The following is a 17,087-nucleotide window of genomic DNA, read 5'->3' on the forward strand; positions in this document are numbered from 1 at the left end:
GAAGGCAGGCCAGAATGTGGATGTCTCAGTCCCTTTTAGAGGGAAGAAGAAAACCCTCATGGTAGGAAATACAAGGACAAATAGAGGAGCAGGGATTAAAGAAAAGATCATTCAGAGGCTCATCTGGGGATCCACCCCATATGCAGCCACCAAATGAAGCACTTTTGCTGATGCCACGAACTGCTCACTGGAAGGAGCCAGCTATAGATGCCCCCTCAGAGGCTCTGCCAGAATCATACAGATAAATTTGAGGATGCTTGTAGCTATCCATCAGACTGAGCACGGGATCCCAATGAGGGAGCTGGAGAAAAGACTGAAGAAGCAGCAAGGGTTTGGAACACCATGGGAAGAGCATTATCTACCAAGTAAACCCTCCAGTACTCCCAGACACTAAAACACCAACCAATGAACAAACATGGAGAGACCCATGGCTCCAGTTACATACATAGCAAAGGATAGCATTGTCTGTCATCAATGGGAGAAAAGGCCTTGGGTCCTGTGAAGGTGAATTTTCACAGTCTAGGGATAATGCCAAAGTATTGAAGTAAAGAGGAAACAAGTGGAGGTGGAGGGTTAATGGCAGTGGGAGGAAACCAGATAACATTTGAAATGTAAATACTAAGAATTTGCAATAAAAAGGGAAGAAAAATGTACTTTATAAAGCAAAGAGCAATGTAAACATATACAATGGCAAATTCCTGGACAAAACCAAGACAGGTTTAATCAAAATTTTCACTGCACAAAATGAAAGTAGCCACCATATCTCCAAGGTATAAAGATTTTAAATTTTATTCTTGTAAAACATGATATACTGATGTAAAATTTATATGGAAAGAAAAGAACTGTAGCCTCCGGGTAGATGTTTATCTTCTATTCATGAACTCTAAGTATATTCCCCAGTCCTTTTAATGCAAGAAAAATTCCATAGATGACATATGACACAGGAATTACCAGGGCAATTTTTAAGTATAGTGTGTAAATTGTAGTATTACACTGACTATAAAAACTGTCATAATCAATGGTGGAAATTACCACAAAACAATAATATCGGGGGAGGGGCTTTGAAAACTTAAGTACTATGAGTAATGTTGGATTTCATAATATTTTAAGAACACTAGTCTGTTTCTCTTCTTCTCGGTTTCCTCTCAAATCCCCTTATCATCAGACACGACTGTGTATCCTGTATAGTGCTATTCACTTTGTGCCAGTTTACTGTGTTTACTTCCCCAGCCTTTGTTCCTCCGTATCTCTTTGTCTGAATCCTTAGAACTCTTTTCTGCTTTGATAGTTCATAATGACTTTTTGTTCACATACATTCGTATGGACATGTACACGTCCTACAAACACATTGTCAGTTATTTTTCTTGATTTGCTACCGTAGGGAAAACTTTCTCAATCTGTCTCCTTATGAATATTTCATTTTATGTTCCTTTTAGTTTAACAAAATTCCACTGTAAATTTCCATTGTTTGCTGATGAACACCTAGGATGCACATCATGTCTTTACTATTGTGAAAAAAGCAGCAGCTTACATCGATCACATGCCAGCTGTGGTAAGAAACAGAATCCTTTAGGTTTATGCCCCAAACTTATATAGCTGTGTTAATTGGTAATTCTATTTTCCTTTATACATTGTAGCTCTTCAGCTCCTGATTCAAGTTCAGAAGTCAATCTTTTCTACCATCTGTAGGTTTTTACCTCACTAGGGTTTTACTTTCTTTAATGTGCAAAAGGCTTTTAATCTCAAACAGTTCTACTTTATATTCTTTGTGCAGTGTCTGCACTATTGAGTCTTCTCTCTCTACATCTGTGTCCTCACATTTTCCTCCTATAAATGCAGCATTGAAGCTTTTAAATGAATAGACAATTTTACTGCAAAGTGAAAGGATACAATCACAATCCAGCTTTGTGCACTCTGATATCCATTTTATATAAAATCATTCAGGATCAGAAGTTCTGAGTACAAATCATTACAGACAAAGTTACTGTGGCTGTTCAAATTCTACCTGAAAACTGCTGATACCCAGTAGGACAATTTGAGAAAAAAGAAAACATTCATTTATTCTTCTTACTAAAAACAGGTCATTTCCTGTATGGCTTTGGATTCTTTTCAAGACCCCAGATTCTTGTAACATGTCAATTGGAATTTGGTAATGATTTATCAATTTACTGAAGAAAAACAATACTAATATAGTTGCTGAAATAGTTTACTTTCTAACAGAGTCTGCACATGGATTCTTATTTCACATTTTCTCCATAGCTTTAACTCTGGTCTATATTTATAGTTTGTTTTGGTTAATACCTATTTATACTGAATGTGATGATATTTCATTGAAGCTTTGCTTTGTATCCTTTCATTGTATTCCTTTAATTATTAAGGATATTGGGCCAGATTTTGCACATTTTTCATATCTGAATAGTTGATGTACCTTATCTAAGTCATGCACTCATCTTACATTTGGTTTATATTTTTTCAAAGGTACATTCAAATATTTTAGAGGATAGAAGGATAAGCCAGTTCTTAAGAGCGCATATTGGTATTACTTTCTATGTGAGTTCAATTTGAAGCTCCTATTTGGGGCTCATCACTGTCTTCAAATCCAAAGGTGCAGACCTAAGAACTCTGGATCCTGTTGACATACACTCATGCAACAATTCCTGTAATTAAAATCATTTAAACAAAAACAATAATCTTAAAATTAAATATTCTTCATGCATTTGAATATATTACCTACTCCTTTAAAATAAGATTTTTAAAATATCTATTGCTATCCTAAAATAATTGTGGATTGCATTTTTCTGAACTTTAGAATTAATCTATCTTAAAAATTCTTTCTTTGAACATTGACCCCAAATTATTATGTTTTTCAAAGCAATAAAAACTTTTTTTATTTTACTTTTGGGGGGTATTAAGATAGAGTTATATGTTCTCTGACACTATCTGCTCTGGAAAGAATTCTGTAGACCAGGTTACCCTCAAATTTGTCTGTGTGACTCTATCTGTTAATGGGTATGTTAAACATCATGCATAACCTTGTTTAATGAAAATATTATTTTTAAAGAAAGATGTCCAAATGTTTCTTTTAAATAATCGAGAATATTTGCATTATCAAAGAACAAACCTTCTAATATTCTCCTTCAGTGGGAGAGCTATGCAAAAGCAATAATGTCATAACTACATTCCTTTAGCTAACATCATGAAATAATGCACATGATAATATATTTCTAGGTATTAATAACCATAATAAATTTACTTAAGTTTTTATGGGAAAGAATATAACGTGTAAATATTACAATGGGAATTTTTCTCTTCTCTCAGATTACAGTGGGAATGACTAGAAATTCTTCAATACTAATTTATCATATTATTTTAATATCTACTAGAAGGTCATTGATGTCAACAGATCAGATTATTGAGCACACGGCTTTTGACAATTGCTTGTCTAACATCTCAAAAAAATTCCACAGACACTGTCAGTTTACAGATTTCCTGAATGGTATTTTATGTAAGTTAATAAACTCTATTTACAGAATAACAAAGGGAAAGTCCCTGTAAGTGATGCACCTACTGAGTTGCTTCCAAGCCATCACAGTGAGTCCCCAGCAAATCCAGCTGGATGATACTTAAACACAAAGCCAACAAGAACGTTGGTCCCTCCTGCTCAGTAGGCTGGATTGTGCATCTCTTTCTAAACACCATGACTTCAGCAAGAACAACATGACCATGTACAGCATAAATGTGACTGACTGGAAAAGTTATGAATACTGCTCCTGGTTTGCCAATGGAAATGTGGGAACTGCACTGTATATGTTCTTACTGTGCTTCTCTGATGTCTTGTGTCTGGTCCTCATGGCCTGCTCAAGTGTCTCCATGGTGAGTATCCTCTACAGACACAAGAGGCAACTCATGCATATCCATAGTTCTCAGCACTTTCTAAAAGACTCCTGCAGACAGAGCCACCCAATCTGTGCTCACCCTGGTGTGCACTTTGGTCATCTCTTACTCGTTCTCCTCCATTATGATTATCTTCATGCCCTACTTCCAATATCCACTGCTGCTGTGAGTAAGTGCATTTACACTTCTAGAACTATGCTTTCCCATCCTTTGCTTCTTTGTTCTCATTGGCCATATCAAGCCCACTTTAGACTGTTTTTATTCTGTTTTGTAATAAATAACTTCATGGAAGTACTATATGAGCCCTGGTCATCTGTCTTATTTTCTACCTTGGCTTACTCTTTTATCTGTGGTACAATGCTATGACTGCACCGTAAAAACATCAAGCTTCCTGTAATCAATTCCTACATTATATGGGTGCATCAGAAGTCCGTTATCAGTTATCACAACTTTTTACATTAGTTACTATTTAATAATGAAAATCTCTAATATATGAGATTAACATTTTACATAAATTTTATATGATATTAAGCAAAGTATACTGAACTTTCAAATGATATATTTGAAAGGCTAGAAATTATCTGATGATACAGGAAAATATATGTTTAGGTTTATGTGTTTCTGAGTTTAATTTTTTTATTTTATATGAATAGATATATTTCTTCTATGTCTATCTGTGTACCTCATGTACAAAACACCTGGAGAGTTTAGAAGATGATTGAACCAATTAGAACTAGAGTTTCTGATAATTTTGAAGAAACAAACATTGGGTGATAAGGATAAAACTTTGGAAGAGTAGGTATTGGTCATAAGTACCAAGCCAACTTTCCAGAACTGTAATCAACAGATGATGTTTTAATAGTTTAATTTTATGCATGTGTCTGCTGTCCACAGAGGTAAGAAGAGTGATTTGGATCCTCTGGAACTTTAGCTACAGGCAGTGACATGTCGGTCAATGTGGTTACTTAGAACAGAAGTCAGTTTATTTGCAAGATCACCACATGCTTTAAATATTGAGCCAGAACCCAAGCTTCAAGCGCATGTTAATTGCTTCCCATATGTAGACACTTCAATTCTCCAAATATCATCTCTGGTATGAATTCATTATAGGAATAGGGATGGAAATAGTGGGAAGCTTAAGAAAATTAGTCGTGTCTCTTTGGTCCTCGCAGGCAACCGCAAGGAGTGAGAAGGAGGGGTGAGTAGGGGTGGCAGAGATGTGGTCCTAGGGGAAGGCCCCAGAAGCCCAAGAGCCACATTCCAGATGAGCCTCTCTGAGATCCCTGCCCCTGTCACATGGGTGGGTGCCGAACCTAGTTGGTGCTGGAAGGCTAGCCTCTTGGTTGGCAGCTAGTTCTTGGGCCAGTGGCCTGTCTCTGGGTTCTCTGCTTTTAGGTTGGAAAGTGTGAGGGATACAGGAACAACCTTCATACTGGAGCCTCTGAAAGAGAAGCTGCGTTCTGCCATCCAGTAGTAACAGGAGACTAAGCAGATAAAAAAAAAATCTAGTCATATGCTGGAAGCTTCCCTGGAGCAGATGGACTGGGTCACTGCAGTCCCAGGTGAATCACCAGTGCTGCTAGTAACGAAACCCATCAGGGATGCCTGACATGGCTACAAGGACACAAAGAGTCCCTCATACTACAGTTGAGCATACTCACAGATCAGGTGGAAGCCCAAGGAGAGAAGATTCTGGCCCTTACAAATGTCTGGAAGGTCACCAGGTGAAACTCAATGCTGCGGAGGAGATGCTTCAGAAGGTTGCCAGGGTGGCTGCAATCCTGTCATTGGTCAGTAAGTCCCTGGGTCAAGTTTCACTCTTAAAGATGGAGGTGAGGACCTAGTTCTGACCCTGACTCTGAGAAGCAAAGACTCTAGGAGCTCAGGGCAGTGTGAAGCTGAACAGAAGGTCTGCAAACAGAAACAGGATGGAACAGGGACCATTCACGAGGATGCTGAAGCTCCCAAAGAGACGCTGATTGCCTAATGAGCTGCTAAGTCACACATCTCTGGATACCCAGAAGATGGATCTGATGATTGAGGTGTCTGAGCTGAAGCTCAAGCTGGTTGGTATGGAGAAAGAACAGACAGAACGGGAGAAAAACAAGGAAAAGCAGAGGAGTTACTGCAAGAGCTCAAAATCAAAGTGAAGGAGATGGGGTACAAATGGAACCAGTACAAGTGGGAGCTCCAGGCCATTTAGGCTGAGATAGCCCAGCTGCAAAAATAGGTGGCCCTAAAAGATGCAGAAATTGAGTGTTTTCACAGCCAACTCTCCCTGAGTGACCATACAGAGCTAGATGAAGAAAACCACCATCTGAAATGGGGATGGAAACGCTGCTGGTTGCTATGAGGACAAGGACTATCAGATAGAGGAGCTGACACGGCTGTTGAACAAGTGCCTAAGGGTAAAGAAGATTGTGATGGCAACTCAGGGTTCTTCAGAGAGAACCCACTTGGTCAGTAAAATTGAAATAGAGGGAAGCTTCCTGAATAGGAACACCACAAATAAAAGTCCAGTGGAAACACTGAAGCAAGAGATATTACCATGATGCAGCTCTACCACCCCAGAGCTACCTCCTTTGCCACAGAAATTGTTGGAGACCAGGGCTCCTGTAGTCTTGAAGACTTGAGATGTGAATCTGCGGATAAGTGTGTTGATGAGAACCAGCTATCCCATCAGAGAGCACAGTGCTCTTTCCTAGCAGACCTGACGTGGGAAGCTCTCAGGAGCCACACCCAAACCTCATCCCACTGGCTCCTTCCAGCCAGCCAAGACTGAGAGACACAGAAGGTGGTTGGGAAGATATGATCAGGGCCAATGATCTCTCGCCTACTTTATCTGAGTGAAAATCCCAAGAACTCAGTCAGGAAACTTCAAAACTGATGCACACGGTATGGCAGAGTTTAGACGAGGTGGGCTCTGGGCAACTTCGGGGCCAACACTTTCTAGGACCAGGGACACAACGGGACAGAAATGTGATGCCAATGCCCCCTTTGCCCAGTGGGGCACAGAGCATGTATGTGCATGGCTGGAGGCTTTTGGCCTGGCTCAGTATGTGATCTTTGCCAGACAGTGGGTGACATCTGGCCACACACTGCTGACAACTACCCCTTAGGACATGCAGCAGGAGCTAGGGGTTAAACACTCCCTCCATAGGAAGAAGCTGGTTTTAGCAGTGAAAGCTATCAACACCAAGCAAGAAGAAAAGTCCCTGCTGCTTGACCACATTTGAGTGACATGGTGGCTTCATGTGATACAAAGTCTAGTCTCATGAATCAAGTGGATGGGCAAACACTGCAATACCTAAAAAGTCACCAGCCCCCTACACCATCTCAGCATCAAACGTACTATTCACGAGCTACATGTCAACAAGTTCAACCCCAACTGCCTGCCCAGGCGGCCTGCTGATGAGTAGCCTTTCTCCTTAAGAGGTTGTGCGATGGTCCAACCACACGGGAATGGAGTGGCTGTGAGCCAAGGATCTGGCAGAATATGCACCCAACACTTGAGGGCGTGGCGCCCAAGACGGCCTCATTATCCTGGAGCCTCACTTTATTGGGGACACCCTGGCTATGCTGCTTAACATCCTCCCATAGAAAATGCTCCCACAGCACCATCTGACCACCAAGACCAATGCCCTGATTGATCCTGAGGCTGAACATGGAGATAAAATGGCCTCCCAGTTTCAACTCTCTGACCACCACAGCCAAAGTTCAGCCTAGGAAACTTGGACTTTTCATATTTTGGAAACATGAGAAAAGTTTGATGAATCTACAGATTATATTAGTCCCATGGAGTCTTGAGATGCCCTCAGTGACAGCAACAGAGTCTACAGTGTCTGCTGGGGCCTCAGACCCTTAGATAACCAGGAACTAGGTGGTCTGGATCAGGTGGGACAAGGTAACCTCACAGTAACACCGCGTGCCACCCAATAACTGTACTTCACCCTCATCCTTGTGAATGACCTGCAGAAAATTGTTTCCCTACATACCATAACGATAGTCAGAATGGCTTTGGAAACTACAGTCAAATGTAGACTCAGGGGAAATTAGCTTGAGACATTTGTACATGTTTAGTAATTCATAATATCAATATTTCAGCCATAAACACATGAGCAGAGGCAGGCCCTGGGCAATCCCAAAAAGTTCAGTTCTCTCCAAGAGGTCCAATGCTTTCAACATTTTCAGGTATTTTATGCATGTGGTAATAGATAAATGCAGGAAAAACACCCATAAATATAAAAATAAAATGAAGGTGTTCAAACACGCATTTGGCGCTCCTACACACACACACACACACACACACACACACACACACACACACACACTTACCTTGGTTCTCTATTCATTGTATTTTATCACTTTCATTTACATATAGTTTACTGACATGTACAAATTTGTATAATATGATAAATCTATAATTTCTACAGATAAATTTATTTGAAAAATTACACATTACTGGAAAGCATGCAAAGAAAATACTATGATCAAATGACTAGTGGGCACTCCACACTGAAAGAGTCAGTTACTGGAAGCTTGACATTTTCATACTATTGTCTTAGCATCTTCCTATAGATAAAAGATTATTCATATTTAAATGTAAAGAGACAATGGGAGAGTCTGTGCCATACTTGAAGGTAGCTATCTTTTACAGCAGCAGGTTAAAGCAGGCTGGAACTCAACTTCCTTTGCTAATGAGACTAAGGAGGCAACATGTGGAAAAACGTACTAAAATCAGGGACTCGATAAGGCTGCCCACTCTCCCCTATAGTACTGGAAGTCCTGGCTGAAACAATTAGACAGCAAAAGGAGATCAAGGGAATACAAATCTGAAAGGAAAAGGTAAAAACATCACTCTTTGCAGATGACATGATAGTGTATTTAAGTGACCCCAAAAAATCCACCAGAGAACTCCTACAGCTGATAAACAAGTTCAGCAAAGTGGCTGGATACAAAATTAACTCAAACAAATCAGTAGACTTCCTATATTCAAAGGACAAACATTTGGAGAAAGAAATTAGGGAAAAGGTACCCTTCACAATAGTCACAAAAACTATGAAATACCTTGGTGTGACTCTAACTAAGCAAGTGAAGGACCTGTATGACAAGAACTTCAAACCTCTAAGAAGGAAATCGAGGAAGATCTCAGAAAATGGAAAGATCTCTCATGCTCATGGATTGGAAAAGATAAACATTTTAAAAATGGCCATCCTACCAAAAGCAATCTACAGATTCAACGCAATCCCCATCAAAATTCCAACCCAGATCTTCAATGAGTTGGAAAGATCAATGTGCAATTTCATCTGGAATAACAAAAGACCTAGAAGAGCAAAATCCATCCTCAACAACAAGAAAACATCTGCAGGAATCACTATTCCTGACCTCAAGCTATATTACAAGGCAATTGTGCTGAAAACTGCATGGTACTAGTACAGAAATCGGCTAGTGAATCAATGGAATAGATCCAGAAATGAGCCCTCACATATATGGTCGCCTGATTTTTGACAAAGGAGCTGTAAACATTCAATGGAAAAAGGGCAGCCTATTCAACAACTGGTGCTGGTCCAATTGGCACTCAGCATGCAAAAGAATGAAAATAGACCCTTTCTTATCTCCTTGTACAATGCTCAAGTGCAAGTGGATCAAAGATCTCCATATTAAACCAGATACACTGAAACAATTAGATGAGAAAGTAGGGAAAAACCTTAGAACACATAGGCACAGGAGAAATTTTTCTGAACAAACCACCAATGGCTCAAGGTCGAAGGTCAAAGATTAACAAATGGGACTTAATGAGTTTGCAAAGTTTCTGTAAGGCTAAGGACATTGTCATGAAAACAAAACGGCAGCCAACAGAATGGGAAAAGATCTTTACCAACTCCACATCAGATAGAGGCCTAATATCCAAGGTATACAAAGAACTCAAAAAGTTAGAAACCAGAGAATCAAACAACCCTATTAAAAAATGGGGCACAGAGCTAAACAAAACGTTCTTAATTGAGGAATATGAAATGGTTGAGAAACATCTAAGGAAGTGCTCGACATCCTTAGCCATCAGGGAAATGCAAATCAAAACAACCCTGAGATTCCACCTCACACCAGTCAGATTGGCCAAGATCCAAAACTCAGATGACAGCAGATGTTGGTGAGGTTATGGAGAAAGAGAAACATTCTCCACTGTTGGTGGGGTTGTAAACTGATACAACCACTCTGGAAATCAGTCTGGCGATTCCTCAGAAAATTGAACATAATACTGCCTGAAGATCCAGCTATTCTATTTCTGGGCATATACTCCAGAGACCCTCCAATATACCACAAAGATACATGCACCACAATGTTCATAGCAGCTCTATTTATAATACCAGAAGCTGGAAAGAACCCAGATGTCCTTCAGTAGATGAATGGATTCAAAAATTGTGGTACATTGACACAATGGAGTACTACTCAGCCATCAGAAACAATGACTTAACCAAATTCTTACGAAAATGGTTGCATCTAGAGAATATCATCCTGAGTGAGATAACCCAGTCACAAAAGAACAGACATAATATGCAGTCACTGATATTGGGATGCTAACCCCAGAGACTCGGACTGCCCCAGAAACAACTCACAGACTTTGTGAAGTTCAAGATTAAAACAAAACAAAACAAAAAAAGTCATGCTCAATCCTTAAACACCAAGAAAACATTGACTAATTCCAGGTTACATTCTGTTTTACATGTACATTTTGCTCATTGAAACTAGTAAGACCTTTATGCAGAGTATCAAACCTTAAAAAAAAGAAAAAAAAAAAAAAAAAAAAAAGAGAAGCACTGACACAATTGTATTTGTATACATTTATGCAAAAATATTTAATTTTTTTCTTTTATCTTTGTTTTTTATAATAAAGTTAAAAAAAAGAAAAGAAATATATTTAACTCTCCATAGCTTTGGGTATGTGGAGTAGGCTGTGAAGATTAGTTTTAACTAAATACTACTCATATTTTCAAAGATGAACTTTTAAAATATGCCGTTATTACATAAATTAACATGACAAATTCAAAATCTGTCAAAAGAAGCAACAGGATGTATTTGACAATTAAAATTATAATGAGTGGCTAAATATTCACTTAATAAAGATTAACTATCTAAAACTTTTTTTGATTTTAACTATGTTTGCTGAAGTAGGTTGATGTAAGTATGAGAGTCGACAGAGACCATAGGCATGAGCCTATATTCCTACGTCTGAATGTATAGATGTTTGTGAGCCACTGGGTAGAGCCAGGTGCTGAACTCAGATCCAATGTAAAAGCAGTATGTACTCTTATCCTGACATGACTCCCCCATAAAGAAAATACTTAAAACTAAAGTTGAGAAAAAAAAAAACCTAAAAATTCTTAACCTCAGACATATCTCTATGATAAAGAAAATATTTAAAACTACATTTGAAAAACAAACAACATATAAAATAAATGAGGAATGGATTCAGACTTTAATAATTTTTTATAAACGACTCAGAAATGTACAAAGTTTATGAAAAATGAAACACAACATCCTCCAAAATTAAGGAAATACAATGAGGAATGCAAATCAAAGTGGTAATGTGAGATCACATTCTGTGTAGATCAGGGACCAGTCAAAACAAATTAACATAAATCAAAGTGGAGATCAGAGGGGCCCAAGACTTTTATAAAAGGGCCTCTTCAAACAGGAAGTACTAATATATAAACTCAAGAGCACACAGATAAAATGAAAACTTTGAAAGGCCGATCCAGTGGCAGAGACATCTGTCAGAGCTCAGGTTCCTCAGAACTGAGAAGGATGGAGACAAGAGGACTTGTGTGCTCTTTGTTGCCTGGAGGACAAACTGTTAAACAAAATGTCTGTAACAAATGGTGGAAGGTAAGGCACAAGAGCTACACACACTGGCACCCACTAACACACAGGGTACACAAACACAAGAACCATAACTCCAGAGATACAGAACCATCAACATTTATTGACTACTGGGAACTCAGATTACAGCCAGTCTTTAGGCACTTAGAACACTTTAGTGAACAAACTGACAAAACCCTCATTTTTACCCTCACATGCCAATGGCATGGGACTACACATGGAAGGAACAATCTGAATGTTAAATGAAACTTCCTCACTGGCTAACTCTTGAGAAGCTACATGCCTCATCATGTGCAGAGACACTGAGGCTGAAAGAAACCCTCCTTGTCTCTGGTGAGGATGGTCCACAGTTCACTCTGATTTGTGGAACTTCCTCAGGTGACGATGGTATGTGGATGACTGGTGAAAGTTACTATTACACAGGGAGCAGGAGTAAGGCTTCTCTCCTGTGTGAATTCTCTCATGAGCCTGCAGGTTGGTCTTGTATCTGAAGGCCTTTCCACATGTACCACATGGGAAAGGCTTCTCTGCCCTGTGCATGGCCTCATGAAACCGAAGTTCTGAGCTTTCATGAAAGCCTATCTGGCACGCCTTACAGAAAAACGGCCTCTCCTTCCTGTGTGTTTTCTGGTGGATGGAGAGGTTGCAGGGATATTTGAAAGATCTGGGACATTGCTCACATTTGTATGGTTTGGGGTCTCTCTGGAGTTTCACCTGGTAACCCTCAAAGGTGGAATTTGCCTCATGGTGCTGGAAAAGAGGGGCAGGCTTAGGGGTATGCTGCTCTGACTTGGAGAGGAACCCTGCTACCTCCACAGGGACAACATCAGAAGAAGCTGCCCACAGGGACTCTTCCAGGGACCTGGAGGTCCCGCACACTGCAATTCTTAAATCCTGAGGGACAGCATAAGAAACACTTTTCACCTCAGGCTCAGAACACTGTTCTCTCTGTATAATGAAAATGGAATCTCCCTCTTTGGTGAGACTGATGACACCACCAGTTACATCAGTCGTGTTGTGACCATCACCAGTGTCCTCAGACTGCTCTGTCAGTGAGAGAAACACTGGTTGCACCTCCATAAGAACATCCTCAGATGAAGGTGCCCTTAGGGACATTTCCTGGGACCTGGAAGTACCTTGACCTGCTCTTCTGACAACCTGTGGGATTCCATAAGAAACCTCCCTCTTGTCAAGCTCTGGATACTGCCCTGTCTGGAGAGTGAAAAGGGAATTCCTCCCAGTTCCAATACGATCCATACTGCCATTTCCAACACTAGCATTCCAGGGAGCTGGGAAGCCATCTTCTGTATTTTCACGCCCTATGAAAACAGGACAGTCAGTGGAACTGCACAACTTAGGATCCACACGAGGTCCCTCTTCTGTCCCACCTCCTGACTCACCTGTGGGAAAGAACATATCTTTGGGGATCTCCAAGATTACCCTTGCATTCTCTTGTGTTGGAGTTGCTGCTTTCTGTTGCTCCAAATGTGTGATAACTTCTTTTAATGGCATGTTCTCAGAAAAGAGTGCTTCCTGCCCACACATGGAAACATGGACCTGTAAACAAAACCAGGTAACCACTGTTAGCCTCTACTTTAACATCTAGTCTCTGGTCAATGACGGACCAGCTTGACTCCATTTTTGAGGTTAGAAACCTTATTACAAGGTTAAAACAGAATCACAGCCTTTTTTTTTTTATTTTCTGTAAAACTTGAACTGGACCATATCTTGACCCATTTTCTGGAATTTGACATGTTCTGAAACCTATACTGACCCTCTCCTGACCTTCACCCTGATAAACTTGGAAATGTTCAGTCAAATTCCTATATAAACAAAAGCCCCCAGATCTTAGATTCCTCATAATCTTGCAGTTTTTAAAGCTCTATAACCCAAGTGTCTGTGGGTTCACTGCTATTTTCTCAAAGCTAATCTCTGAGAAATAGTCTTGTCATACATAAAATAGGGCTTGCTTAATTCAAGCAAAAGTCATGTGACTGTCTTCACTCTCATACATTCCGTGGACTTACCTATGGGACACTGTGATTTTCAGACTTGAATCCTCAGGATGTCTGCATGTACTCCGCAGTAGACACCACTTTGATGTCTTGGCCTCAGACAGACAATTGTTACTTTCTGACTTGGAACCCTATGACCTTCCATTTTCACTCTCAAGTTTAACCTGACTTCTACCCTCATGAGATAAATTTTGAAATGTTCACTTGGATTCCTATATAAACAAAAAGAACCCAAATCTTGGCCACCCCCTGGTCTTGTACCATTTTAAAATATATAGACCCCACTGTCTCTTTCTTCCCTGATGTTTTCTCAAAGCCCATTTAAGAGAAATAGCCCGGTGTGAAAGAAAGTAAAGCTTGCTGGATTCATCCTACAGTTTGTGTGATGGTCTTTACTCTCATTCCTTCAGTGGGTTTACCGATATGTCATTATTATTTTCTATCTGGAATCCTCACGACCTCTACATTCACTGTTGAGAGAACGGCCCCTTGGTGTCTTGGCCTTATACAGGCAATGTTGCTTTCTGTCTTGGAACCTCATGGTCCTCCATATTCATTCTAAAGTAGCTGAGGCTTTCCCATCTCCCACCTCTAGCCATTAGTCTGTCAGTGGCCCCTCCCTATCTGTCACTTACCTTTTCTGTCTGAGTGGGTTGTATTTCTAATACCTATATATTTTATTTTGTCCCTTCCATTAAACAGTAGACCTTGAGAACTGCCTTTGTTCAAAGATGTCCTTGACAAGAAAGTTTTAGTTTGAGGAGGCCATAGTTTATTCATTATTGAGTCCTTAAAAAACTCACACCTGTCTGAAACAAGCCCAACACTCAAATACTGTTGGCACAGATGGAACATGCCTGGATATTATGACAGTAGTTTACTTGGAATTCAATTTTAATAATGAAATTTTGAATTTAAAATAAAGCCCATGTGTGAACTGAAATAAAACAAACTGAAAATAGTAAAAGAACTCCAACATGCAGTGTGCATGGGGGGTTGTCCACACCTATAATCCTTCACTTGGGAAGAAGAGAGCTTATACTTTACACCTGAGATCTTCATCAGTCGGGTCTACACTATGAAACCGTACCTCAAATAGGAAAACAAAACCAAACAGAACCCATAAACAAACTGAAATAGAAATTAAAATATATAAAAGAAGAAGAAATGATTTGTAGAACAGTGATCTCTTACAATGTGCAGGTGGGGTGAGGGAACAATGTCCCCACTTCGGAAACTTCTGCCACTGACTAAGAAACATGCAAATCAAGACCCTGATTAGAAAATTTGCACTGAAGCACCAGGATTCATCAAGGCTTTTCTTATGAGTGTGTCAGGGCTGGGTGTGCATGTGAAAGCCACCTTCCAACATCAGAATCTACTCTACTGTTGGCAACCTCAGTGTTCCGGACACAGTGTCTTACTGACATGAATAGCCAATTTGGAAAGCTCCGGACACAGTGTCTTATTGACATCAATAGCCAATTTGAAAGTCAGTCAGTTACTTCAGTCCCCAAATTCTGCCTTTATGTACAGGGATTGAACGACCAAGTATTTTGGGGTTCAGACTTCACTCTAGAAAACCTGACCTAAGGCTGTACTCAGGTTATGGAACAGCAGGTACATAACCTTTCAACACTTTGCAGACTACCGCCCAACAAGACCTGTGTATTCGCCAGTTTCCAGCTTATACAAATCCACACCGCCGGGGACAAGGCCAACGCTAGTTCTTCACTTCCTAACAACCACCAATCAGGAGGAAAACAAGAATTAAGTTTCTGGTTAGTTCCCAGCACAGGCCAGTTATTTTAAAGGCCATAATGCACCCCCCCAATCAAATGTGTACCAGGCAAGATACCACTTTCTTGCCTCTATAAATGCTTGCCTGAAACTAGGCTCCACTCTCCTGCTGTGTTAGGGTTGGCAGGTTTCCCAAGAGAACCTAAGGCAATGGCATGGCATTAGGCTCTTTGGTGTTCTTTTGGTTTCACAAACATTTCATGTTACAACAGGATCAGAGACTAGTGCTGAGAGCAAGATGCTTAGATGTGAGCTGAGGATCCAACACCGTTCTAATGATTACAGAATGAGTGCCTCCCTGACTGAGCCACCCTCCAGACAGAAGACATTTCCTCTAAAACCCTTAAGTTCTTGCCAAATGTCAACTCCTCAGTCTCTCAAACACCTGTAAATAAATATATTGCATTTAATTAGAATCATCAACCATTTGATGGGATCTTTTCTGATTTATTCATGCTAACTTAAGAGTACTGCAAATTCAAGCATGAAATGGTTTTGGGGGGAACACTCTCCCTAACAACATAAACTACAACTTCTTAGTACATTATCCCCACTGCAAATGACTGTCTTTCCTCCTCACAAAACAATCCTTATCCCAGGTACTCACCATGACAGGAGGCTGCAAGCACTCATCAGTCAGACCCTCCATGAATCTCCCCATGTTTCTGCCACTGGATTTCCACTTCTCTATCAAGGCAAACTTGTCCTTGCAGTGCCCAGTGATGAGAAACTGCTCCAAGACCAGTTGAGAAATCATCTGCTCCTTGCTCTGCCTTTCTGGCTGCAGCCAGGAGGTAAACATCTCCCAGAGTCTTTGCAGCTCCTGCTTTGCCAGGGAGCCATTGTTATTTGGGGAAACACTGAACTGAGCTCCTGGAAAGTGAGAGAGGTCTTCTCCCCACTGCACAGCAGAAGCCTGGATTGGAATAAACTCTGCATTGTCTAATTCAACGTCATTTGATGATGACTTGGGCACGAAGTTTCCTCTGCACCGTGAAGCCATTGTGAAGAGAATCCTCAGAAAAATTCAACTATGGCAATTTGGTATCTGTCTTCTGGCTTGAGGCCCTATTTCTGCAACTGCTGAAGGTGTAAAAGCTATAAAATAAAAAGAAATAAGACACATAGGTAAAGTAAAAATTCAGCTGAAATTTCTGTCAGACTTAGTTTACTTGTAACCTGCCAGTTCCATCACTACATTAGGAAGAAAAAATGAAAGACACCTTTTCTGTTGAATGAATCACAGGTGGAATCCTAATCAGCTAAGTATCTAATACAATGCTTGATGCATCCCTGTGAGGACACATCCTAAGCAAACATAGTATGTCACCGTGGTCAGAGGGGACAGTGAAGATTGGCATTTGTCTTCTGATCCTGTGCTCTCAACATATGGCTCATTCCAAAATTGTTAAACTTCCATCATTGCCAGAGAGTTTAGGATCCCAGGTGCTTCAGAAACAAGGTCAAACCCTTGGAGGTGGAATGAGTCAAAGGCAGGAG

General features: G+C 40.3%; 1 protein-coding gene and 2 pseudogenes across 3 annotated transcripts; 2 read left to right on the top strand and 1 right to left on the bottom strand.

Moving 5' to 3' along the window:
* Positions 1–5,846: 5,846 nt before the first annotated feature.
* On the top strand, positions 5,847–6,676 carry LOC308413691 (liprin-beta-2-like; annotated as a pseudogene). Its single transcript has one exon. The product of its transcript is annotated as a liprin-beta-2-like (transcript).
* A 64-nt stretch (positions 6,677–6,740) lies between these two features.
* LOC308413692 (liprin-beta-2-like) lies at positions 6,741–7,833 on the top strand (annotated as a pseudogene). Its single transcript has one exon. The product of its transcript is annotated as a liprin-beta-2-like (transcript).
* Positions 7,834–12,123: 4,290 nt separating this feature from the next.
* Positions 12,124–16,590, bottom strand: LOC308413693 (zinc finger and SCAN domain containing protein 4D-like; the record flags this gene model as incomplete). The annotated part of the gene is made up of 2 exons (XM_080908716.1): positions 12,124–13,329; positions 16,195–16,590. The coding sequence occupies 2 exons, from the start codon at positions 16,588–16,590 to the stop codon at positions 12,124–12,126; spliced, it is 1,602 nt and encodes a 533-aa protein (XP_080764842.1).
* Between the last annotated feature and the right edge of the window lie 497 nt (positions 16,591–17,087).

Source organism: Micromys minutus (genome assembly GCF_963924665.1).
Source record: "Micromys minutus genome assembly, chromosome: 32".
NCBI classification, from domain to species: Eukaryota; Metazoa; Chordata; class Mammalia; order Rodentia; family Muridae; genus Micromys; species Micromys minutus.